Here is a 27,398-nt window from a genome sequence, read left to right as displayed (position 1 = left end):
TTGTACTATTCTTTATTTGACATATCCTCTATTTTTCAACCAAAATGTATACTTCAAAGTTAAAGCATGATAAGACATTTAGCAATATGTTTACGTAAGATTTAAAATTATTTTCTAGTTTTAGATAATTGGAATGTTTAGCTTGCTATAAAAAGATGTTAAGCCCCTCATTTTCATCGCAAAATTTAGATACCAAGTCAGATATATGACCGTTATTTCCAATAAATCTGTCGGTTGATATAGTCTAACGTCTAATTTTGTCATGTTTTATGACTTTTGAACATCGGTATACTACTGTTGCCTTTATTAATGGACTTCACCTTTATTTACCTTGGAGTTTGGTGTTTTTGTTTATACTTTAAGACTTTAAAAAGTTGCACTTTGAACACACGTAACAAAGCTGGTACAAAAAAGGATAAAATACAAATATAATAAGACAGTCGTAAGCATAGAAGCCAGATCTAATTTAAGTATATTCTATATGGTAACTTGTCTTTTACTTTCTAAAAGAATCTTTAGATTTGTCGGTATAACGCTTTTTTAACCTAGTCTTTTCAATTAATGTTTTTACTGTCAGATTTATCTGATGAAAACTTCATCTTTGATTTAAAACTAGAAGCCTGTGACTTTGTCACGCAACAATTTATTTTAGTTTAAACGAATAAAAACTAAATCCGTGTTGTAGAAAAGATAATAAATGCTTTGAATTGTATGCTTTATATCAAAAGTCCATTACTAGCAATAACTATATAACATGAGAGCAGGGGTGTAGTGATTAGTGCATCGGACTACTAACAAAAAGGTTTCTGGTTCGATTCCCGACTGGGATGAAAATTTCAGGGACTGAATTTTCGGCTCTCCCTTGACACGATTTGCGTGTATGGTCTTAAGGAAACGATGCTAGTCCGTCGGAAGGGGGCGATAAATGGTTGACCCGTGTTAAAAGAGGGACGAAAGATACCAAAGGGACAGTCAAACTCATAAATCTAATACAAACTGACAACGCCATGGCTAAAAATGAAAAAAAAACAAACAGAAAAACAATAGTACACATGACACAACATAGAAAACTAAAGAATAAACAACACGAACCCCACCAAAAACTAGGGGTGATCTCAGTTGCTCCGGATGGGTATCTCTTGCACGTTAAAGACACCCTTGTAGATTTCGAAAAAGAGCAGGCTAATGCCGCTACAAGGCAGCACTCACACCCGCAGAGTGGAAAGGGATTAATATAAGTTGCAAAACTTGTTTCCCAATGCACTATAAATAAATATGTTTAAACTAAACTAAACATGATTAATACCAAAGAATGTTAAAAATGTTGTTATTATGTTTGCATAAGTACTTCATGGTACAGTTGTATATATCTATTGGTTTGAAATATTGTTTATTCAAACAAAACAAATACCGAAACTCTGAACTTGTTTATTGACCGTCAATATCTATGCGATGTTTTGTCTATCTCTCTCATGCTTAATTAGATTTAGTAGAGGCGACTTTAATTTCACTATACATCTACAGTTCATATTCTGTTGCATTATATTTCAATAACAGTTGCAGTTCAAACGGTTTCACCAATTTGGAAATGAATTATGACATGATCGTTGTATGATTTATAAATGTAGAGATCACCGCGGTTAGACTAGCGTAGTAGTGTATACACACATAACTATTTAAGTGTTGGTGGGTGGTGTTGTCTTTTAAACAGCTTATCATTCCTGTTATCTTTATTAAGTATTACCTCAGTTTATTGTTTAAGGATATAACCTTTTCTGAATAAAAATGTTGGTTCCTTAACTCAGAGGCAATGTCATAGTCCAGACTGTCGACAAATCATTTGGTGATAGCAAAAAGTATCTAACGTATATCATTTTTTTTCTCCAAATAAAAATAAAATATTAGGCTTTTTGCAGCAACAATATAAATCGTAGTTTTGTGAAAATTTATATTCAAATGTTCTTATACAGTAACCTATAGGTACTGATACTTTCACCATCGTCATTCTTTCTCATTGGAACAACCTATATATTTTCGGTAAGTTCATCTAATTTTTTTTTATATAATTGGTATTTTTTTCTTCAATAGTAAACAGGGTGGGTTTTTTTTGCAAACAATATTCTGTCATAATTATTTAGAAGAAAAGAGCAAAACAAGTACTATCCATTCATTGTTAGAGAAAAGAAAATATTAAATATACTATATAAGTTATTTCTTAATTTTATACCTCTAGATAAGACATTCTGGTATAATAGTTTAAGCAAACAGTATATGCAGAGGGGTCTTTATTTATTGTAAATAATAACTGTCATTTCGCATACTATTAATTTGCAGAACTCACCAAATATTTGTCTTGGTTTAAATTCTATTTACTTTTGTAATACTGATTTTAAAAATCGTTTCATATCATGTTGTGTTAAAAACTTCGTCTCTTGGATTTTATCTATTTACAAAGTATATATACTAAAATTGTATTATGTAAAACAATTATTCTACATGTATTGATCAATGTTATTGACTTTTTGGAATATATGTATGCTACAAGGTTTTCTATCATCATTTCAGAAAACAGACAAGGACAAGACAGGCAAAAGGGTAAGCCTATTATAATGTCACTATAAAGTTCAATTCTCAAGTTAGGACAACAATGAAAAATTTGATTTGAATTAAAACTTAGAGTTTAAGTTTCATTCTTTCCTTTTCAAGGCATGATGTAATGTAGACGTTATAGTGATTTGTTTGGTTTGACTGTTTTACATGAGAAATTTATGTTACTTTGTCGCTAGGTTTTCCCCCGATGTTGGCAGTACTCATGTGCTATATTTTCTGTATGCTTTATGTTACTACCTTTAATATCTTATTGTTACAGACAAATGGACGAGAATGATGTTCTGGTTCACATGTCAGAGGACATAAAGAAATGTTGGATGAATGTTAGCGATATATCAAATATACAGTACGTACATTTCTTTTTTTTCGCTATTCATTTCTTTCCTTCTCTCTCTATCTCTCTCTCATTTGGTACCAATAGACTATTGACACAACATAAGATGCCAATAAGGTATAGAATTTTCAATTAAAAACCTAATAAATTTGTCTAGTTTAAATGAATATTAAACAGATATATCATGTTAAGGAGGGGTATTTGCGAAAAATACCAGTCGAGAGAATGTTAAATTTCACGAGCCGTAAGGCGAGGGAAATTCATTCTCAAGACTGTTTTTTTCCCGCAAATACCCCTCAAGAACATGATATATCTGTTTAATTACACCGAATGATAATGTTCAAAAACGCATTGATGATCGTGACGTTACAAGCGTCCAGTCGGAAAGAGTATTTTTTTTGCAAATACCACGGCAGGGTAAAAAAGGCATATCCTTTTGGCAAATACCCCGGCGGCGTTAAAAAATGAATGTTTGACAACAGTGAATTGGTGAAAAATACACTGGCTATCAACCAATCAAAACCCAGGATTCTTACATAAGGTGTAATTATGATAGTAACTTACTAGGCTCTTTCCGTTTTGAATTGTCCTCGGAGTTCAATTTTTTTGGGGATTTAATTTTGACTTCTCAATTGTATAGTTACCCTCAATCACTTTTATTTCGTTTAGAAATGTACACTTAGTATATCTGAGAAAAGAAGATATTTCTTTTTCAGAGACAAATGGAAGCGAGTCGAAGATTCAACAATAACAACTGCCATTAGAATATGCATGAAGTTAAAAGGGAAACAGTGTTATCTTACGAAGTATGTTTTGAATTAGTTATTGTCAATGTAAATCTAGATTGGGAAAAATGATTTCATAATGAAATCTGTCCATTTGTTTTAGCATTTAATTTTGTCATTTGATTAAGGACTTTCTTTTTTAATTTTTTCTCGGAGTTTTTACCAAATAGGTTATAGCTTGATATTATAGATCTAGGTAAAAGACAGGCGAAAGATACAAGAGGCACATTCAAACTCATAAGTCTAACATAGAATGACACCACAATGGTTAAAAGTAAAGGAAATATATAGTGATTTTTGTTAGTATGAGTAAGTTGTTGTCATGACAATTAAGGATGAACATCATGGTTTTTTTGCTAAAGATTGTACATATGAATTGCCAAAAATTGTGGTCTGTACGTTTCTTCTGAAAACAATATATAACCAACTGTTTTATTATCTCGTTTTTCTTTTATTTTTAAAATAGTTTTATAATTTTCACTTCAGACTTGAACAAGACGATGCATTCAAGTTCGGACTTGTCTATGACGAATTTTCAAGATTGCTGTATACGATCCGACTGGCTTATGGTGAAGTAGAATCCGAAATATTTAGCGACGAGGAACTATCGCAAAGGTATGCTATATAGGTCGCATATAATATGACGTGTAAACGGCTTAGTTTTATTTATTTTCTTATAGATGATCAAAATACAAGTTGCTGTTTGCAGAACCAAATTCTTGTTGAGAATTATTTTTGGTTTTTATTCTGTCTAAGTTAATCAAAAAATACCAACACCTTTTTCACAAGTTGGAAAAAATGAAGAAATTATTGAAGATTTGAATTTAAACTTACGTAAAAATACAATTCGACTCTGTAAAAAAAATCATTAGGTTAAGTCATAAGAATTTTTTGACATTCTTTATTTCAATATTTTTTTAAGGTTTTATGAAAAAGATATACCAGCACTGTTAGAGCTTTGGGGAAGTTGTTCCCTTATTTCTGCAGATTTGATGGTGGCCTTACTGATAGAGTAAGTTTAATTTTATAGTTTATATATATACTCTAGTTCTTTTCTCCAACTTCATTATATAATAAGTAGATCAGGTTATATTTTGTTAAAATAGTAATCATGAGAATAAACGAATATAACATTCATTGGTTGTGCGTTATAAATAATAAACGATTGAAATCTTCTCAGAACCTTTTTATGTGGACCGTTGCCGGGACACAACAAATAAGCTGATTGACAAATCTTTAAATATGTATATTTAATGAGGAATTTGTAATGGGTTTATAAATAATTAATTGACAGTATTGTGAAAACAATTGTCCCAGTGAAGTTAAGAAATATAAGTATGATATTATATACTTCATTACCAACAGGATGTATAGATAAAATCCATAAAGAGTTGAAAAATTACTTTTACCATAATTCATGATAAAGTTTTTAGCATTTTTCTGTTGTAAAAGAGGGACGAAAGATACCAAAGGGGCAGTCAAACTCGTACATCTAAAACAAACTGACAACGCCATGGCTAAAAATGAAAAAGACAAACAGAAAAACAATAGTACACATGACACAACATAGAAAACTAAAGAATAAAGAACACGAACCCCACCAAAAACTAGGGGTGATCTCAGGTGCTCTGGAAGGTTAAGCAGATCCTGCTCCACATGCGGCACCCGTCGTGTTGCTTATGTGATTACAAATCCGGTAAATAGTCTAATTCGGTAGGTCAAATTCATGAAAGGAAAGGGGATTGTAGTTACGACGTAAGGAACATATCCGATATCATTTGTGAAACGGTTATTCCATAACGGTCAACCAACTCGTGATGGCGTCCGTAAAATTTACGAAGGGATGATTTCAACTTCACCATTTGGAACTCTTGGTTTAATAGCTTCCTTGTGAGCAGTAACCCTCTATCAAGAAAATCATGATAGGAAATGCAAGCACGGGAATATCGTATCAATTGGGAGATATATACCCCGTATGCAGGTGCTGCTGGAATGTTGCTACTTAGAAATTGAAAGTTCACAATTGGACAGCTGAAATCATCTCTTTTGTCGTAAAGTTTTGTCTTCAACCGACCTTCATTGTCAATTTCTAGATGTAAGTCAAGATATGAAGACGACTTAACTGTATCTGTAGTATCCTTTATCTCCAATTCAATGGGATAGATGCGATCCACATAGTCACCAAATTTTGAATTGTTTAGTGAAAGAACGTCATCTATATAGCGGAAAGTAGAGTTAAAGGATATTGCTAACTTCTTATCTTTCTTCCTAAAAAGTTCCTGCATGAAATCAGCCTCATAATAATAAAGAAACAAGTCAGCAAGTAGAGGGGCACAGTTTATTCCCATTGGGATGCCGACAGTCTGTTGGAAAAACACGTCCTCCGAACGTAACAAATATGTTGTCAATCAAGAAATCAAGCATCTTGATAATATCGGTTTCAGAGATTTTTTTGTTTGAATCAGAATGATTCTTTACAAAGTAGGATTTATCCCTCCCTAAGACAAGATACTTGTATCTACGTTGGCCATTCTTTTTTATGAAGCAAAGTAATACCAACTCTTTTAATTTGTCTTTTAGTTTGGAATGTGGAATACTTGTGTAAAGAGTAGAAAAGTCAAATGTTTTAATACTGTTACAAGATGAAAGAGAGTTAGATTGTATGTACTCTAAAAGATCTTTGGAATTTTTAAGTATCCACATCTGATTCACGCCAACTCTAGAATAGGCAGTTTCACAATAAATTTGAAACCCGTCTTTGATTGCTAATAAAATAGATGTTAATAATTTAGAAAGGGGTTTCGTGGAGCACTTGGAAGACCCAGCAATATACCGTTGTTTGTAAGGACACTTATGTAGTTTAGGTATCCAATACAGTGATGGAAGATCCAGTTCTTCATCTTTGGTTGTAATACCAAAGGAACAAAGAACAGACCTATGATTATCCAGGATTTCCTCTTTGGTAAGTGTCGTGAGTGTATATGTTGGGTTTTCAAGTGAATTATCTATACCTAATTCGTTTTTTAAGCAATTAATGTATTGACTTTTACAGACAAAAACGATGTTATTTGGGGCTTTGTCTGCGGGGACAACAACATATTTATCATGCAGGTCAGATAGGTGTTTAGCAACATTTGGATCTTTGAAGATTGACGTAGCATGGGCATTGATGGACCCATTCAGTTTCTTAATTCTGATTTTGTATTAACGACCTCACTGCCTTTATCCATTCGGATAGAGTGTCTACGTCTTCCTTCTCGCGCTTAGCCCATTGCCTGGCATAAACCATCGACTGAATCCATCAACATTTTAAAGTTGTATTTCCAATTGATGGATTTAGGCTCACGATATTTCGGACCTTTCGATAACACGTTTCGTAGAGAAGTGTTATTAACAATGTTAAGGTCACCTGTAATAACGTGGCCAGCAGGATTATATGTGAATTGGGAACTAGCACAAGTGCAATCAGGAGGTTTAGACTTGAAGTCGTCAATATCGAGATCCTGCAAAACGCGTTTGTAATTGAACATTTTAGTTGCAATAGGTTTGGTATAGGTATAAGAAATTATTGGTACAGACTGGTCTCTGAAATAAGGAGGTATTTTCGATTGAACTAATTTATGATGAAGGATATTGCCTAGGTTGACGCCATCAAGACCTTTGTTGGCAAAGGAAAGATTTAGAAAAGATCTTTTCTCTTTTTCATCTTTTCCAATTCGAACTGGCTTGAAAAGTCTATGACTAGCAATATCCGAAATTATAGCTTGTAGTTTGTATTGGTTTGAATGAGGGTTTGTAACAGTGGATTCCAAATTGTAATTGATACTTCTATTACACATAATAATAGACATCTTTTCTGTAGCAAAACGATCAACAATTAACATTGCTTGACATGTGCAAAATGATAACAAATTAGGATCTGAAATATACACACAAATAATTTGACGTTTTAATTTTACAAGCTTTATTTCAAGTAATAAAATTGAAAATGGAAATGGGGAATGTGTCAAAGAAACTCAACGCGACCATAGAAGCACTACTTTGAAAAATAAAAATAATTTTAAATGAAATAAAGTGAAATGTTTCTTCTATGGTTTATTTACAGTAATTGGAACTCCACAGACGACCATGATGATCTGGCCAAATCACTGACAGTGTGTTCTACGTCCTGTGTTAAACAAGTTGTCCTCAGTTGTGATCTTGTTCAACATCCTATTCCAGATAAGTACGTTTTTAAAACGAAGTTGGTCAGAAGTCCTTTTTTAGATGCAGTTTTGATTTTTTAATTTTATTGTTTTCACAATGTTTTTAAACATCTCATCTCTCTTTAAACTATAAAAGTGTTTTATCAGCAGTAAATATACATATGCCACAAATAATCTACTGAAGAACAGCATAAATTTGTAGCGTTATAATTGCAAATGAGACAAATTCCTCATTATTGAAATGACGATCACACTGCATGCAGAAACATTTTTTTCTGCAAAATTTGGTGTTTACAATTATTGCTAAGCAATATTCAAGCAATAAGATTTATATACATATATGATCATATATCTCTATTCCAAATAGATTTATTCAAAGAAATGCATATTAAAAAAGTGGGAGACATTTTCCATTTGATCTATTTTTATGAAACCTTATTAAATGTAGTTATAGCAAATTTAAAACTTAATGGCATTCAAATTAATTTTTCATTCCTATAATCTGTAGTTTCACTGGCATTTGGATGAAAATGTAAAAATTATTACATAATATAATTTTAAATGATAAAGTTGACATTTCGGCATTATGCAATAGTGATTAACGTGTAACTTGTTTCGTCTTTATTTAAAGAAGCAACCCAAATTTATTCGATATTGAAAATTGAAAACTAGATTAGTGATTGATTAAATAATGTGACTAGCAGAAGTTGGCGGCACACGAAAATGTTGGGTTCGAGAACTTTAAGACTAACTTACTTACCTAACTTGAATAAAATATTTCATAATTCTCATTGATCCATGTGTGCAATTAAATATTATTTTGTTTTGTATTTAATTAGCATTAAAGACAGTACGAAAAACACAGTATTTACAGTGATTGAACATCTAACGAGTGCCTGTGATTCATTAGTTAAAATTGTGAAGTGTGCGTCCTGTATGGAGTAAGTTGTTAGAAGGCGTTCAGATATTGAACTCATTGTTGCACAAACTAAAGTAAAAGACTGACATACAAGGTTAAAATAACTAGTTTAAACAAGAGAAAATACTGAAAATAAACCTGGAGCAATCCCCCATGCACCAAAAAAAAGGATATAAAAAAGGCAAACATTCTGATAGCAGGCTTCAAGTGGAACTATAAGACTGACATTAAACCAGTTCCGATACCGACCCAGTGTTAAAGATAAACATATGTGGGTTTAAGAATTGAAAAGGGGAACAAATCGACAATGCACTATAGTGTTTCTGTTATATCGTGTTATTTTTGTCAGTTTTTGTGTTTTTTTCGGGTTTAGGTGTTTTCTCTCAATCGATTTATGACTTTTGAACAACGGTATACTACTGTTGGCTTTATTTTGAATACTACTTTAAAACAGCTGTCATTTAACCATTGATGTAAACCTCCGCCTCTTTAATTCTGCATTTAATATAAATGAATAAAGCTGTTTAAACTACACACGAACATTGCTGAAGTTTCTGTTTAAATCAAATATACAAAAATACCGAACTCCAAGCAAATTTCAAATAGGAAAGTCCTTCATCAAATGGCAAAATCAAAATCTCAAGCACATCAAACGAATGGAAAACAACTGTCATATTCCTGAAATTCTACAGTTATTTCCTTATGTAGAAAATGATGAATTAAACCTGGTTTTATAGCTAGCTAATCCTCTCACTTGTTTGATAGTCGCATTTAATTCCATTATAATGAAAGCAATGCGTGAACAAAACAAACAGACAAAATAGGTAAACATGTCAACCGTAGGGATACAAAAGTCAACATTGTGTCAAAATCTTAAATCACTATAAAATAAAAATGTGTAATCAAAGAAATAAAATTATATGTAGACAAATCACATAAGCACAAATGAAGGACAGGAATACAAAAAAATGACTACAGAACAACAAAACAATGTACTGCACAGCATTTATATCTGACTTTGCTGCCGTTACTTTATATGCTATTTGAGTATATTGCTCTTCATAGATTGATATTTTACGGCATCAAATCTGATCGGTTTTTATCTCAAATATGTTACAAGTGAAAAGTCATGAACATTTCAGTATATCTTTTATACTTTAGATCATATATTCTTTTGTTTAAATAGTGGGTTTGGTCAAGCATTGACAAGAAATATGTGTTTGTAATAAGCGTTAAAACTCTAAAGATGCCATGTTTATGATTTGATACGACAGACGTGCGGTTCGCCTACATCAGAGTCACCATTGGTGTTCGATTAAAAGCAGTTAGGAGAGTCAAATCAAAAATAAAGTTTAAGAGCATTACATACTGGTAACCACAGTCACAATGCATTAAATATTTGCGGACTCTTTTACATTTTTATTTGCATCATATATTTTCAGAGAAGATCATTCCGCAGAGGATGCTATTTTAAACATGATCACATGGTCTTTGTATGGACTAAATTACATCTCGGTGAATGTATTGAAACCAATTCTTGTTGGAAAGTAAGTACAAATATGTAGCATATTCATCTTCCCAAGTCAAACTTCAGATTTTTATCAAAATGTTTTCCTCAAATGTAGTTAACACCAAAACAAATTGTTTTTTTTTAATGTGTGGTGATAGAGTTCTCTCTTAAAATGACATTGATATATTAACTGATTCAACTCTCACAAACAACTATTTTCGATAGTCATCTATTTTATGTTTTGTTTTTTTAAATTTATAACTTTTTATCTATACTTTTAGTTCTGAGGACGTGGAAGATGATCTGAAGAAATATTCAAATTCATTGGAATCCCTGTTTCCTTTACTACGACAACTACTGAAACAACATAAACTTGAGTAAATAGAATTAATATACATATTATATTATGATTAGAGTATGGATACTAACCACATTGTATTCTGTACTTGATAGTATATATTTGAACTTTAAAACCAATTTAAACTTACAACAATTCATGACAGTAACAAGAACATATTTATCTTTAATCTGATATGAATGTGCAATTATATCTTACTATTTAGTATCATAAATTTCCGTTATGTTATCTACTATGGTGTTGTTTGACCATTTGTTTTTATTAATTCAAAAATTGACTGCAACCCTTAGGTTTTATCAAAAGCGCGTTTTATTATAAGGCTGTGTTATTATTTATTCTAAAGTTTGCCGATATAAATGGACAAAAATATTGGATACAAAGAGATGAACGTATAAATAGATTGGTTCATGAAAATGAATGAAACGAGGTATCACCAATTTCCCCTGAACCCCTTGACATAATTGTCATCAGGTTCACTTTCAAGAAATGTGTGTTTCATCTTAAAGTATTTTGTGTATTTATATGAAGAAAATAAATTTCAAAATAATCTAAAATGTTTATCGGAAGTAAAGCATTTAGTATATGTCAGACAGTTTCATGTTTGTCCTATTTTTTATACGATTCAAAAACATTTTTTTTTGTATAGAAATGTTAATATAAAATTCAATGTATACAGATTATATGTTTAACATTTAGTACAATGCGTAAATCTCATATGTTTACATAAAATACAATGAGTACAGGTGAATTACATGAAGTACAATGTGTACAGATTAATTAAATGAAGTACAATGTGAACAGATCATGTTTAAATGTAGTGCGGTATGTATCTAATGCTTCTTATCAGTAAAGTAAATTTTATCTTTGTTCATTTAGACCTACAGATGACAATGAAAGGAAACAGGAAGATGATTCCCAGAATAAAGAGGATAACGATAATAAAAACAAACAAACAAGCAAAAGCAAAGACAAGAACAAAGCTAAAGAAGATCAAAGTGTAGAAAAGACTGATGAAGAAAAAGTTGAACCAAGGTAAGCATGCTACAAACAATCTAAGTGGTTTGAGATACATCCATTTTCTCATAGTCTAGTACTTATTTTACGATTTACAAATTTTATTTTTGAATGTTATCAAACGTTTCAATAACTGTCAAAAGTCAATTGCTATTTACCATGAGTGACAACATTTTTTTCTATATATCTGAAATAAACATTTTATTCAAACTTTAGCAACATTTATATAGGTATATACAGATATATTCCAAATAACAGACTGTCTAATTATATGTTTGTGCGATGTAAACACATATTTAATTTAAAGCAGAAGTACAAAGCATTTCCATTTTTGAAATAATCTTTCATATTTATTGTATTTTTTATAGTCAACCATCTATAGAAGATCTTCTGAAAACACTAGAAAAAGAGTACGAGACTTTTACAAAAGAATTTCTTGGAAGTGGAAAGTAAGTATTTTTCTGGAATATAAAATCAAAATATGTATCTGTACACGATTGTTTAGATTAACTTTGTTATATTGGTTTAAAATTCTACATAACTGATTACCTCATGATACGATGTTCTTTTAAATAAATTATATAGCTAGCATATTGGTTGAAAATTGCTAGTTTGAAGTGTAAAAGATATAACTATATATGTGTACACATTTTTTATGCAATCCTTGACATTTTTTTATTATCATTTTCTGTAGTAATTTTCATATCTTTATTCATGTTGTATCCGATTTGTTTTCACACTTAATAATTACACTTGTTTTCTGGCCGCTCAACAATTGAACAATTGAGATGCTATCCTAGCTGTATAGCCATGTTAAATCATCAATTTTATAAAATAAATGCTTGTTTCAAGTCATGCAAATAACGATTGTTTCAACTTTAAGCGTGAAAACATGAACACTCAAAGCAACCACTAACCACGGCTTCATTCTCATTGAACTTTGAAGGGACCATAAAGATAACGGTAGAAAACTGGTGTTCAAATCTCAAAAATCGCTTTAAAACATACAAATCGAGGTAAAAAATACTTAGAGGGTCAAATAAAACCCCAAAAAAGGAGCGAGACCGGATGTGTCGACATAGCATGTGTCTGTTGATATGCATGCATCACACACAACACGAATCCTCACTTAGTGGAAATTAGAAAATCGGTAATAGGATACAAACAGTAAAAATACAGATCAGACAACTTGTTTTGGAATTTTAACATCTAAGTCCGCTCAAAATTTGTTGTAAAGCATTGGCATACTTAAAAAATAAAGTATATGTTTAATAAGTATATTCTTTCGTTCAGGGTGAGCATTTGTCAGGAAGATCCAAATGGAAGTGATGTCTCCCTTTTCTACAGACCAGAACAATATCGGGAAATCGCTGACTGCACAGTAGGATCATGCGATATGAAAGATAGAAATGATTGGATAAAAGATCTCCCTCTAACGGAAGATCAGACACTTGTTTCTGATATTTACATTGTTCGTAATGGACCACTTAAAACAAGCAGCGATGTCGAAATAGATTTCATCGTTCTTCCTGTTGCTAATTCTGCAGAGAGACAAATTCAGGTTAAGATCAACAATGGTGGCAGTTGGGACGATATCGAGAATGTCCAACAGGTACAAATTTTGTCTTATTTGTTAATTTGAAATTAAGAATGCAAAAAATTCTATAAACCAGAAACATATAGTGCCATAGCTATAGCATATAAACACACTTGTATTATATATCTCTAATTAAACATCCATCAACAGAAATCAGCTAAAAACGAGGTCCTTTATTTGGGCCTTAGATGTTAGCATTTTTTTTTATAGATCTCAACGCCAGTCTTCTCTGGATGTTATATTTGTTTTTCTCAGCAAAATTTGCTATTGCTTAGTTCGTTTCTGTGTGTGTTACATTTTAATGTTGCGGCGTTGTCCTCCCTTTATATTTAATGCGTTTCCCTCAGTTTTTAGTTTGTACCCGGATTATTTTTTTTCATGATTTACGAACAGCGGTATACTACTGTTGCCTTTATTTCTCATCAGAATCAGATTAAAACATAACATATACCAGGATATAAAACATTAAAACAGAATAACTGAAAGAAAGAAAGAAAGAAAACGCCTGGCCTTTGTTTTGGAGAAATCGTTAAACTTAAATTAATAACACATTCTTTTTTTTGTTTCGTTTTAGGAAGTTTCAGAGGCTAAGACACATTTATCATTCAAAGTATCTAGTATGGATGCATTTATAGCTTACATCGACAATCCATCACAGTTACATGAAATTCAGCCTCAGGGATCTACATATACTAATGCAGAAAATGAAGAAATTCAAGTCAAATTCCTTCCAGACATCGTCGATTCACCCGTTAAGGCGCATATTAAAGTAAGTTTAAATGATGTGATAATTGTTTCAATAGTATTGTAGACCATTTGTTTCACTTGAGTCTTCTTTATATATTAATGAGTGAACCCCGATAGTCACGCTGAAATACGATGTTTTTTTAACGCTGAAGTGCATTTTCAATCCAACCGAAGTCCAATGTTGGTATTGTTGACAGCTACAGTGGTGACACTCATCTTAAAAAGAACAACCAAAACCAAGGAGTAAACAAAGACTCACTAAACTAAAGGACATTTTCATCAACAGTTATAAATAATAAATAAGAAACAACACGAACTCCACTAAAAACCGGGAGTGAAATCATGTGCTCATGATAATGATGGAAGGTTATTATGACTGAGGAAGAATATCAGATATGATTTCTGACACATTTTTGTCATAATTGCCAATCAACTCATGATGGCGACCGTAAAATTTCTTGAGTGATGACCTTAATTTGATTGTATCATAGCCCTGTCTTAGCAACTTTTGAGAAAGCAGTATTCCTCGTTCAACAATATCAACATATTTTAGCTAGCTCTAGATTAACGTATCAATTGAGAAACATATACTCCATATGCTGGTGCCGCTGGGATGTTGCTACAAAGAAATGGAAAGTTGACTATAGGAAAATTAAAATCGTCGCGTTTGTCATAAATTTTGGTATTCAACCTACCATCAGTAGTCATTTCGAATAAAAAGTCTAAATATGAAGCAGATTTATCCGTGTCGGTAGTATCTTTAATTTGTAGTTAACTTGGATATATGCAATGTAAGTGATCACTGAATCTATAATTAAGAGACAGTACCTCATCAATATACCGAAAGGTGAAATTAAAAAACTTGGCTAATTTTTCGTTTTTCGTGTTGTCCAATATACTGTTCCGTATAAACTTTTGTGGAATATTGTTTGTCTTCTTGTTTTTATTTTTCAATTTAGGATTTCTCATTTAAGGTGGTACCCAACACTTTCACTAAAATTAATTTGGCTCGTTTAATTTTCATAATATTTTGTCAAAGTATTTACTTTGACCCTTTAACAAAACTATTAAAATTTCAAAGATTTTGAACCAACCGTTTTGTCAGAAAAATTACACTGGTTATATAGCAGTTTGACGAACTCCAATTTTGATCATTGAGAAGCTTCATATTCCCTTAACAACACAACGTAATTAAAACGTTTAGCTGACTTTACAGAGTTACTTCCCTGTAGTGTTAGGTACCACCTTAAGTAAATCATCCAATATGCAGAAAAAATAAAGAGAACAATCTCACATGTACTATGGAACTGTAACTCATGCCGTATCTTTCAAATGTGCAGGCACCGTTTCAAGAGATGTACATAGAAGGTATAAATGAAATTATGTTATAAGCTGAGTGCTTAAAGAGGATTGTTAAACACTATACAATTATAACACGGTATACAGCTTTATTGCAGGATGATTATTTTTTTGACGATTCTTTTATTTTAATCAGCAAACCATCGCATTTTAGCGCCCGTCACACCTCCGAGTTCTAAACATCTTAAAGTTACAGTGTAAAGCTTGTAAAAAGTGCCAAGATAAAAAAAAAAAAAAAAGTGGACGCCTCCTTACATATTTTTTTCTCGTCATTATAATAGCCTCTGTAAAAAAACATCTGGATAAATATTGTTAATTATTATGATATATAAACTAGGTGGTTCAACATGACTCAAAGGAAGTGACATCTTATAGGGAGAAATGTTTGGATTCTATAATGGGTATAATCTGTTTATCTGACGCTGTGGAAATCAGAACCGACGAAGAAGTAGAAGTGAAAAAGAACATGGTAGTCACTGTTCGTATGGAAGACAACCCTAACACAGAGAAAGACAGTCAGTTAGTCGTTATTCGATACAACGACACACAAGTACAAGTCCTGGATAAGTCACAATGTCGTATCACAAAAGATGGAACGAACTTTAAAGTAGAATGTAAAGGACTTTGGAGGTGAGAATGAAATAGAATCTTGTAGAAGTATAAGAAATCATAATAAAGAATGGTTAATATCCAGTCTTTTGATAAACAAAACATATACAAAGATGTATATTTTTTTATCTAAGTTTTAATTACAATTGCATATTAAACTGTTTTATCTATGTAATAGCAATAAACTTGCCTACCGGATGGTAATTTTATCGAGTTATGAGCCATGATTGTATTATAGCTCTTATTTATAGTTGTGGACTGGAAGCGTTGATCTTACAGTTATTTTCCATATGATCCCATTATTCAATAATTGATTTGTAATATAATGAATAAATGCACTTCATGTTAATGCAATAGAATTGCCGTTTCTTCTATTATTTCAAATTTTTAAATAAGGAAAGTTCAAAGTCAAAAAGATCCGTTTAAAATCTATTTTTTTTTCTTTAAATTGATGCTGATAAACGACTGAAGACTAGTGCCCAATAGAAAAGCGAATAAGTCCATTGTTAGCATTCTATTCTTCGTGTACAAAAAGTAAATACCATCTGGCCTAGCCTAAAACGTTTATTCCTTTTAATTCAATTAATAAAATATCCTACTACTTGGTCTCCCTGACCCAAAACACAACATATATGCACAATAAAAAGTTATGAGGAAAGAAAATTTAAATGATCGGTTAAAATAATATTCGTTCACCATCATGACTGATTTAGTTTATCGTAGCAGTGTCACATTTTTTTCTGATCGCGTGAAATACTACCACTATCCGTTGTATGGAAACTTGGATATGAATAGTTCTCATTTTTTAATAAAACTTAAATATACCCATATTTTATATTTGTTTTAGAGAGCGATCAACTTGTTGGTAATTGCAATCTGATTAAAATAATGATCATTTGTACACGCTTTGCTTACACATATCTGGCATCAGTCTGTTTTACTTTGTGCGCAAATTAGGAACATGTGATCAGTATTTTATTCACATTGTGTTAATCATTCAAGTTTGGTTTTTTTGTGTTTTTGGTGTGGACAAGGCTAGATATGTTTTGCAGTTTGGTATAATGAAACAACACCACTGCACATGGAATAGGCACATATGCACTACTATATTCTGATTCGTTTTGTTTTTCGTATTTATTTCATTTGACTTGGTATTGGTAATATTAAAAGTTTAGGTAGTAACTATTTTTGATTGAGGGATAAGATTCGTTTAACTCCTGCTTTCTATACCGTTAATTACCATGACCAAAAGTCGAGTTTTAAAGATTATAAGCCACAATTTATTGTACGTTGTTTGAAAAAAAAAGGAAACACCTGCAAATAAAAACAATTGTCATAAATATCCTAAAGTAGAACTCTAAGGTCTTTGTTTATTCGGTTCTGAACAGTCAAGAAACATTGCGTTTACCCCAACCATGAAGTATATTTAACCCCGAAATAACAATGTTCTATATGATTCTAGTATGATTCTACTTATTTTTGTACCTACAAAGTTTTTATTTTTTGCTTTTTTACCACCATTTTCAGTCAAGGAAAAACATAACGTAATATTTATATGCCTTTTGGTTTTCAAGTATTTTTTCTGGTTAATTAATTAAACTTTTCGTATGTTTTTACCATCACTGATGATCATAAAATTAATCTTTAGACAGTTTAGATTATATACAGAATCGTACATTCAACGCATTTCGACTTTTTTCAGCATTGCAGTAGCCAGAGTAAAGAAAATATTCCTAAACATGCGAGATTCTTTAAAAAAAGAATTCTTAGTTATGTCTGGAAAAGTGCAAATGTGTAATCTTATGACATACATCGACGATTCGTCACGTGATATGTCGAAGGGCGGTGCAATGTTTTGGTTGGACTTCGTAGAAAAGAATATGCTTAAAGAAGATATTGAAATGAAATTGACACTGGGATTTATAGAAGTAAAGAACAGTAGATCAAAAGATTTGGCTGTAAAACAAAACCAGACATTTGACCTTGCAATAGAGGGTCAAATTAAGTTGACACTTTCTAATGGGAACGGTCAAAATTTTAAAATGACATATTTAAAAGGTGCTGATAACCACGTAACTATTCCAATTGAAGTCAAACGTGACCAGGAAAAGGAGCCATTTGCTACGTTCAAACTGAGCGAAGACGGATCGGATACACCAATACATGTTGTTGCAATACCAGTAAGAGACCTCTCTGAATTATCTTCTGGTAGGTACATTTAGACATTTTAATGTGCAACTTTTCAACGAAGCTTACAAAGAAATTATGTATTGTTAGTGGTTTCTCGTTTTTAGAAATAGCCATTATACATCTTTTAAAGATTGGTAAAATTATGCTATAATAATCTCATCCCTGTCCGTTCATATTGTTTTTTTTTTATTCTAGATTTTTTACTGGATTAACATACCAGTAGCTCACTTCGTTACAATAGTCTTTGAATGCTGACGTTACGTCAAACTTTCATCCATACATAGTTTAAACATATACTTCACATGCAGAAAAATTAACCCGTGTACTACAAATTACAATCAGGCAACCCAAAACTGGGTATAATGTACTTATAAGAAAGAAGGAATCGGTCATACGAAGGATTTAATTGCCAATTGAGTCCTTAAACAAAATGAATCTGTAAATAGCCCAATTTGCACATGAACAATCCACTGGAAACACTATGAAAAACATCAAAACGCATATACGATGTTCTGAAATAAGTGATCATCCTTTATTTTTGTTCATGTCTTTACTTATTTCCGTATATATTTGAGTTCAAATATCGCCAATTATTTACATCTTGACATACTTTTTTTTCAGATGATATTGCATCAAGACCCATGATAAAACTAAATGAAAACAACAACGCTAGGGATGAATTGAAACTGAAGGAAGAGGGTAAAATGTCTTGTTTAATAATTTTAAAACATTTAGGTTAAGATTGTTATATGTTTATTCTGTAAGACTTTCAATCTTATGTTGCAGTAAGATCTTAGGAAATTGTCTTTACTTATTATTTTCATCACGTAATTCATTATTTTCATTAAGTAATTCACACTGATGGTTCTACATCTGGACGATACTTGAATTTTGGCATTAAGTAAGGCCATGTTTTTTATCCAGATTCGTAACGCGGCTTAATACAAAATCTTTTAAAGTGGTACTATTTTCATAATCTTAGTATAAGTTGCTCTTGTACTTGTTTGGCTTTATAAATATTTTGATATGAGCGTCACTGATGAGTCTTATATAGACGAAACGCACGTCTGGCGTACTAAATTATAATCCTGGTACATTTGATAACTGATAACTTTGAAATTAGTCTCTAAAAATGCTGACAGTAGCTTATAGAACATTAAAATCTATTACTTATGTAGGTTGTCATTTTGTCATTTTTTTTTTTAATTTTTTTTTTTGTTGCTTAGTACCGATGTGAAGAGTAAAGCGCAACGGGTTTTTCGTAAGGTTGAGCACGCGCACACATTTTTAACCTCGCCCTGTTCTTCTTTTTTTGCGTTTGTTCTAGACCATTAACTGGTCTTCAATTGGTTGTCGTTGGTTTTTGTTTAGTGTTTTAAGTTTTATTTAGGCCTGATTTTTTTCTCTTTTGAATTGTTTCACCTTTTGTTATCAAATGGCATTTTATGACTTACTGTACGCTTTCTATTTTTATAATGGAAGACCATACAATAAGCTGTAGTTGAAACAATTATACAACCGTATTCCTTGTTAACATATTTGGAACAATATATATGTGGATTAGTGATGATAAAGTCGATGATGAACTCCATAATAATTTGATACAAGCAGCGATCACATACTTTCGTAACATAAAGATGGTAGCTTAATAGTAGTTAAAAGATTTATGTCATACCTAAGCTAATTTTTCACTTTCTCTTTGATCATTAATGGCTATATAACGCTAAACACTCTTATTGGGAGACTGACAGCTTAGTTACTATTGAGATAGTGAAAAGAACAAAGTTTAAAATAATAAAACAGCAATATTCGAATAAAAATAATACAATTATCTTTAAACAAGATACACACATTTCTAAATATTCATGCAAATGTTTTAAATCTAAAGCTTTATGAATCATTGGATTTCAATTTATGTGTTTCAGCGGCTAAATGTGTTCTTGCACACAACAGTCTGATGGAGCTCTCCAGAGAGCTTTCTGAACGTGACGTCAGAAAATTATCTCATCAGCTAGGCGTCAGTGAGGATTTAATAGACAAATTCAAAGATCAGATGGACGGAGATATCGTAAGAACAAACTTTCAGACACTTTGTGAATGGCGTGGGAAAACCGGACGTGCAACTATGGTAGATTTCCTGATATCATCACTGCGCACGTGCGGAAGAAGTGATTGTGCAAATATTATAGGTCAAGTAAGAAGCAGGCAAAGAGGTCTGACAAGAGAAGATTTCCACCGTTAAGACCATTGGTTCACATTTTGCATTTGATATAGGCATTTTGCTTAAAGTTATGTATTTTGATGTTTATTTCTGCACAAATATAGTTAAAGAAGCAATTGTTATATCGTGAGTTCGTAAGATACATCGCCATCTTTTTTAATAAATGACTTTGTTAAACAAGTTTATTAATTGTCAACTCTATCAAGATTGCTGAAAGGCAACAAAGTATTTCAAGCATTTTTGTTTGAGCTGTGTCTTACAGTTTGAATTTAAAACTTCCGATAAGTGTTCCACTGTTATAATTCAGACAGGAAAATAATTTAAGCAATACTGTCAAAAGAACCCAATCTGTACATTGGACAGTATAAGGCAAACAGACAACAAACGAAAACATAATAGGCAAACCACCGACATACATAACAGTCGTTTACAAATTTCTTAAATCGAGAAAGAGATATCATTCTTATCCTATAGATGCACATGTACAAAAAGTGTAACCAAATACTTAACTCCAAGGCAAATAAAAAAAGTAGGAGACCATACAAACTGACTTGGTACTTGCATTTCCGAAGAAAACAGTGGTTTAAACCTGGTTTTATAATCCTGGTACGTTTGATAAATATTTACACCACTGGGTCGATGCCACTTCTGGTGGACGTTTCGTCCCCGAGGGTATCACCAGCCCAATAGTTAACACTTCGGTGTTGACATGAATATCATTAATGTGGTAATTTTTATAAATTTCCTGTTTACAAAACTTTGAATTTATCGAAAAACTAAGGATTTTCTTATCCTAGGCATAGATTACCATGATAACCGTATTTGGCACAACTTTTTGGAATTTTAGATCATCAATGCTCTTCAACTTTGTACTTGTTTGGCTTTATACACATGTTGATATGAACGTCACTGATGAGTCTTATGTAGACGAAACGCGCGTCTGGCGTAATAAATTATAATCCTGGTACCTTTGATAACTATTTATAACTAGGTAAATCAACCACTTGTATAACATATTATGTTATATATCCGATTTCGACAACATTGGGTGATCAAACTCAAACAGACACAAAAGGTAAATGTGACAATAATTAGAATCCAGCAGCCAAAACTCTGTAATCTACATTTGAAAATGCCTGTACCAAGTCAGGAATATGACAGTTCTTGTCCATTCGTTTTTGATGCGTTTTGTTTTTTGATTTTGCCATGTGATTATGGACTTTCCAAATTGATTTTCCTCTGAGTTCAGTATTTTTGTGATTTTACTTTTTATCATACAACACAACTGAATGAAAATTGAAAAGACCGATACTCGAACCCCTATAGTTACTATCATTGATCAAATAATGTACCAGCTGTTTACATGATAGCCACAAGTTATTATAATAAAAAAAAGTGGGCCCGAGACGTCCTCTTATGACATCTGGCTTGAATTAGGATATTAATTTTCGGCATATTGGTCTCAACCCACTACCTTAATACACTATTCTGAACTTATGAATTGCATCATCAGATATAATTATCTGCATGCAATATAATTTTTATGGGACTTTGCAGAAGAATATCTATTGAATATTATCGTGTAAAAAATAACAAGGGTAAGATGAAAATGAACACTAGAAGTCAAACATATATAATAAGAATCTCTCGCGAAATTCAAATAGTCGTGCCCTCATCATTTAAGAAACATTAAACTCGCTATCACGATTCAAAGGAACCACTAGATAGGTCACTTCTGCTACACAAATATGAACTGTTTTTTGACAATAAAATGCACATATATCGGGTACTATCATCATTACGGCATGCTAAATTACTGAAATCGTCACAATTTTAGCTTTTTAGTTAAATTTTAAACGGTTTCCATCTTAACTGAGAGTGACCGTATTCGTGTTCATTCATAATATTGAAATGTAAGTTGTATTTGATGATAATACATAACATATATAAAGGTTGAGGATGAACACGGCCACTTTCAATTTCGACCAAAAAAAACATCAAGAAAGTGACGAATTTTTGCATATTTGATAGATTTTTCATATTTAAGCTAGGATAGGAGCTAAATCAGTTAAAATCTTTCACGTAAACCAATTGAATCAATTGAAATAGACTAAGACACCTATATTGTTAGATGAACCTGAATTTGAGGCCTTATTCGGCCCTTACCGGACCTACTCGTTTAAAACAACCAGAAGTGGTAATTCCAGACCTAATTGTTCTTACAAGAATATGTCCCATCAAGATTAATTATTAACACGGTCTTGATGGACAACACACTCTTATACAAACAAATAATTCTCTGAAACTGAAATAACAAGATTGTTGATGTCTTCATTGACAACATATTGTTTACATTTTGAGGACGTGTTTTTCAACAAAATATCGGCATTCCGATGTGAACCAACAATAACAATCAAAACCAAGGAGTAAACAAAGAATAAAAAAACCAAAGAACTTTACATCAACAGTTATAAATAATAAACAACACGAACTTCACTAAAAACCGGGATTGAAATCAGGTGCTCCGGGAGGGTAAGCATTTCCTGCATCGTATACGGCACCCGTCGTGGTATTTTTTTGTTCAGTTCGGTAATGATGGAAGGTTATTATGACTGAGGAAGAATATCTGATATGATTTCTGAAACGACACACTTTTGTCATAATGGCCAATCAGCTCATTATGGCGACCGTAAAATTTCTGGAGTCATCGAGTTAATTTGATTGAATCATAGCCCTGTCTTTGCAACCTTTGAGAAAGTAGTACTAGTATACCTCGTTCAACAAAATCAATGTACTTTGAGCTAGCTCTAGAGTAACGTATCAATTGAGACACATATACTCCATATGCTGGTGCCGCTGGGATAATGCTACACAGAAATGAAAAGTTGACTATAGGAAAATCAAAATCATTGCGTTTGTCATAAATTTTGGTATTCAACCTACCATCAGTATTCATTTCGAGAAAAAGGTCTAGATGTGAAGCAAATTTATCTGTGTCGGTAGTATCTTTTATTTGAAGTTCACTTGAACATATTATCAAGTGTGCCCCTCTTCTTTCCAACTTACCATCGAACTAGAGATAAAGGATACAGCAGATACAGTTACGCCTGGCTCATATCTTGACTTACATCTAGATATTTCCAATGGGGGTCGGTTGAAAACAAAACATTCCGACAAAAGAGATGATTCCAGCTTCCCAAGTTTCTATTTCTGTGTATCAACATGAGGAGTATATATCTCCCAATCAATACGATAATCCCGGGCCATTGATAGAGGGTTGCTCCTCACAAGGACGCTATTAAACTAAGAGTTCTAAATGGTGAAGTTGAAATCATCCCTTCGTAAATTTTACGGACACCATCACAAGTTAGTTTACTTTTATGGAAAATACATTTCACAGATAATATCGAATATGTCCCTTATGTCGTAACTACAATTCCGTTCCATTTTCACGAATATGATCTACCGAATTACGATTATTTACCGGGTTTGTGATAACGTGAGTAACACAACGGGTGCCACATGTTGAGCAGAATCTGCTTACTCTTCCGGAGTACCAGAGATCGCCAAAAGTTTTTGGTGGGGAATTTGCTGCTTAGTCTTTAGTTTTCTATATTGTGTCTTGTGTACTTTTATGTGTCTATTCGTCTTTTTCGTTTTTAGCCGTGGCGTTGTGAGTTTATTTTCGATCTAAGTTTGACTGTGCCTCTAATGTCTTTCGCCCCACTTTTATATCTTAACATGCATCTGTAATTTGACAATGAGGATAGGTTGATAATTAAACTTCACCAGAGATGATTTCAGTTTTCCATTTTTATTCAGATACCTTCCTATTGCTTCTAGTATCCAAGAAACCGACCAATCATAAATCCTTAACACGACCAACGAATCATGAAAACTAGGTCAATGTCATTTAATACATGTCAAACACCCATATATACATTACAAACCATTCATGCACCAAATAAAGTTGACCTGTTGCTTTTACTGTGCTTATCCAGTGACCTTTGTGGTATCACATTAGCAATAACTAAAACAGTTTACCAAATTGCAGTCAGATTTCTACTCCAACTAACTGATCAACTGGTAAAATATTTTAGCAGATTGCTCAAGTGATATGTTGTTAGTATGAAGTGAGTGCTGTAAATTAAAAATGTAATACTTACCATCCGGACCCAGTTAGTTTATACCTTTGTCAATCATTTTTAACAAAAATAATAACTTACTATAGTATGAGTAACTGAATAAAAAGGTATAATTTTGACATGGAAACTTCTATCATAAATAAATATTATAAATGAATAGTTCTAAACATTGTTTTGTAGGTGTATATCTTATAGCTTTGTCTTCTAAGAGAAAGTTATTGTGCAATTATGATTCGAATAACATTTTCTATACAAATTACTGATCTGCTGGCATTAAAGGGAAATAATTTGTATTGAGTTCAAATGTACACTAAAATTCAATCAGGGTTTTAACAGCTTTTTTCCATATTTTAAATCATCTTACATAATTAAATAAATTTCATTGTTCTTTTCAGAACAGAGGATAAAAGTTGAATAATCACAGAAATAATGTTACAAACAAATTAAATGGGGAAATTTGATATTTGTCAGACAGAACAAAATTTTGCTGATTATCAATCATGTAAATTATTTCCCTTTAATGCCGGAAGATCAGTAATTTGTATAGAAAATATTATTCGAATCACAATTGCACAATAACTTTCCCTTAGAAGACAAAGCTATAAAATATACACCTACAAAACAATGTTTTGAACTATTCATTGATGATATTTATTTATGATGGAAGTGTCCATGTCAAAATTAGACTTTTTTATTCAGTTACTCATACTATAGTAAGATATTATTTTTTTTTAGAAATGATTGACAAAGGTATCAACTATTAAACAGGATCTTGATGGCAAGTATTACTTTTTATTTTACAGCACTCACTTATACTAACAACATTTCACTTGAGCAATCTGCTAAAATATTTGACCAGTTGATCACTTAGTTGGAGTAGAAATCTAACTGCAATTTGGTAAACTGTTTTAGTCATTGCTAATGTGATACCACAAAGGTCACTGGATAAGCACTGTAATATATAGGAAAGACTGTACTAGGATAACCAACCATTGACCAACCATGAAAAAATCAAATGTCCCCGTCAGACATGTATGAATAATCCAATCATGCCATACACAAATAATGGCAATTATAGTTGAAATATTGCTTACAGTATGACAAGCTTATAAAACTACATAAACCTAACAATCATCAATGAAAACGAGGACAGTGATAGACGATACTTCCCATAAATATATGTACACCTTAAAATCATTCAATACGCAAAATATGTTATTGCTTGATGTATCTGCAAAACCAGTCAAAACTCAAAAAAAAATCAGAGTAAAGTATCATGAAAATAAGAAAGTATCATGAAAATAAGGTCAATGCGAGATTAAACATATCAAACTTAAATGTACAATCCATAATCCATACACCTTATGTGTATTATATCGAAGAAACGGACTTATCATGTAACTTCAACTTAAGACTTCTGATCAAAGAAATAAGGTCAAGGTAGGAAGGACATCTAGGCCTTGCAAGGAACCTATTTACCAAATACAGTTATCTTAATTCTCATATTTAGCAAGATTGCTTGACAAAAAACTAAACCTTTTATTCAAAATGACTTCAAAGACAATAAACATATGACAGACAAAAACTTTGTAACACAGGAATCTATATACAAGATCTAAAGCATCCATGGCTTCTACACTCAAATATAGAGCTTAAAACAAGTAGTTTGGATTGTTATCTACGTTTTTTTCAATCTGTCAATCGTCAATGGCAAGATAAACAATTGCAATTTCTGGGTCAGTAACTCTAAAATGTGTTGAAGGATTTACAGTAAATTTGGAGAAAGACATTGCACAGGTGACTAAAGTCCATGATTTTTTTTTGTTTTTACTGCTCGTCTTTAAACTTCTTAGGGAAATTTAATAAAACTTTATTTTTTTCAGGGGCAATAGGTCCAAAATGGTTTCTGAATTTTCCGCAGGACACATTGCCAAAGAAATTATAAATAAACTAAGTGAAACCGAAAGATAATGCAATAACTCTTTATACTCCGATGCATATGTTGATGTTCCAATCCAAAAGCAGACAGAACACAAAGTTAACAAGAAAACTTTTGTTTGATAGTTGTCTCATTAGAAATCATACCACATTTCCTTATTTTTAGCAGGGCCAAGTGAGTTTTTCTCATCACATGGCGTCCGTCGTCCTTCGTCGTCGTTAACTTTTTACATATTGAACTTCTAGAGAACCACTGAATGCAATGAAACCAAACATAGCATGAATGTTCCTTATGAGGTGCTGACCAAGTGTTGTTACTTTGTAGCCGATCCATCATCCAAGATGGCCGCCAGCGGGACACTTAGTTTAACATAGGACCCTATGGGAAATGCATACAAATGACTTCTTTTAGAGAACCACTGAATGGAATGAAACCAAACATGGCATGAATGTTCCTCATGAGGTGCTGACCAAGTGTTGTTACTTTGTAGCCGATCCATCATCCAAGATGGCCGCCAGCGAGGGACTTTGTTTAACATAGGACCCTATGGGAAATGCATACAAATGACTTCTTTAGTAGTCAGCACTTCGGTGTTGACATGAATATCAATAATGTGGTCATTTTTATAAATTTCCTGTTTACAAAACTTTGAATTTATCGAAAAACTAAGGATTTTCTTATCCTAGGCATAGATTACCATAGCCGTATTTGGCCCAACTTTTTTGGAATTTTGAATCCTCTATGCTCTTCAACTTTGTACTTGTTTGGCTTTATAAATATTTTGATATGAGCGTCACTGATGAGTCTTATGTAGACGAAATGTGCGTCTGGCGTACTAAATTATATAATCCTGGTA

General features: G+C 32.1%; 1 protein-coding gene across 2 annotated transcripts in view; it reads left to right on the top strand.

Annotated features, from left to right (window-relative positions):
* Window positions 1-20,639, top strand: part of LOC134706664 (uncharacterized) — a 28,001-nt gene extending 7,362 nt beyond the window's left edge. For both annotated transcript variants that reach the window (XM_063565794.1, XM_063565793.1), the window contains exons 2-18: window positions 2,566-2,595; window positions 2,870-2,956; window positions 3,661-3,750; window positions 4,216-4,344; window positions 4,652-4,741; window positions 7,835-7,954; window positions 8,774-8,875; window positions 10,296-10,400; window positions 10,645-10,740; window positions 11,598-11,753; window positions 12,104-12,184; window positions 13,029-13,347; window positions 13,907-14,101; window positions 15,776-16,068; window positions 17,750-18,255; window positions 18,859-18,936; window positions 20,163-20,639. In XM_063565794.1, the coding sequence (XP_063421864.1) occupies window positions 2,874-2,956; window positions 3,661-3,750; window positions 4,216-4,344; window positions 4,652-4,741; window positions 7,835-7,954; window positions 8,774-8,875; window positions 10,296-10,400; window positions 10,645-10,740; window positions 11,598-11,753; window positions 12,104-12,184; window positions 13,029-13,347; window positions 13,907-14,101; window positions 15,776-16,068; window positions 17,750-18,255; window positions 18,859-18,936; window positions 20,163-20,479 (2,760 nt within the window). In that variant the 5' untranslated portion in view covers window positions 2,566-2,595; window positions 2,870-2,873 and the 3' untranslated portion in view covers window positions 20,480-20,639. The remainder of the gene's footprint in view (window positions 1-2,565; window positions 2,596-2,869; window positions 2,957-3,660; window positions 3,751-4,215; window positions 4,345-4,651; window positions 4,742-7,834; window positions 7,955-8,773; window positions 8,876-10,295; window positions 10,401-10,644; window positions 10,741-11,597; window positions 11,754-12,103; window positions 12,185-13,028; window positions 13,348-13,906; window positions 14,102-15,775; window positions 16,069-17,749; window positions 18,256-18,858; window positions 18,937-20,162) is intronic.
* The last annotated feature ends 6,759 nt before the right edge of the window (window positions 20,640-27,398 follow it).

The sequence above is a fragment of the Mytilus trossulus genome, chromosome 2 (assembly GCF_036588685.1).
Source record: "Mytilus trossulus isolate FHL-02 chromosome 2, PNRI_Mtr1.1.1.hap1, whole genome shotgun sequence".
In the NCBI taxonomy this organism is placed as follows: Eukaryota; Metazoa; Mollusca; class Bivalvia; order Mytilida; family Mytilidae; genus Mytilus; species Mytilus trossulus.
Note: the sequence above shows the minus strand (reverse complement) of the source record. Positions and strands in the feature narration are given on the sequence as shown.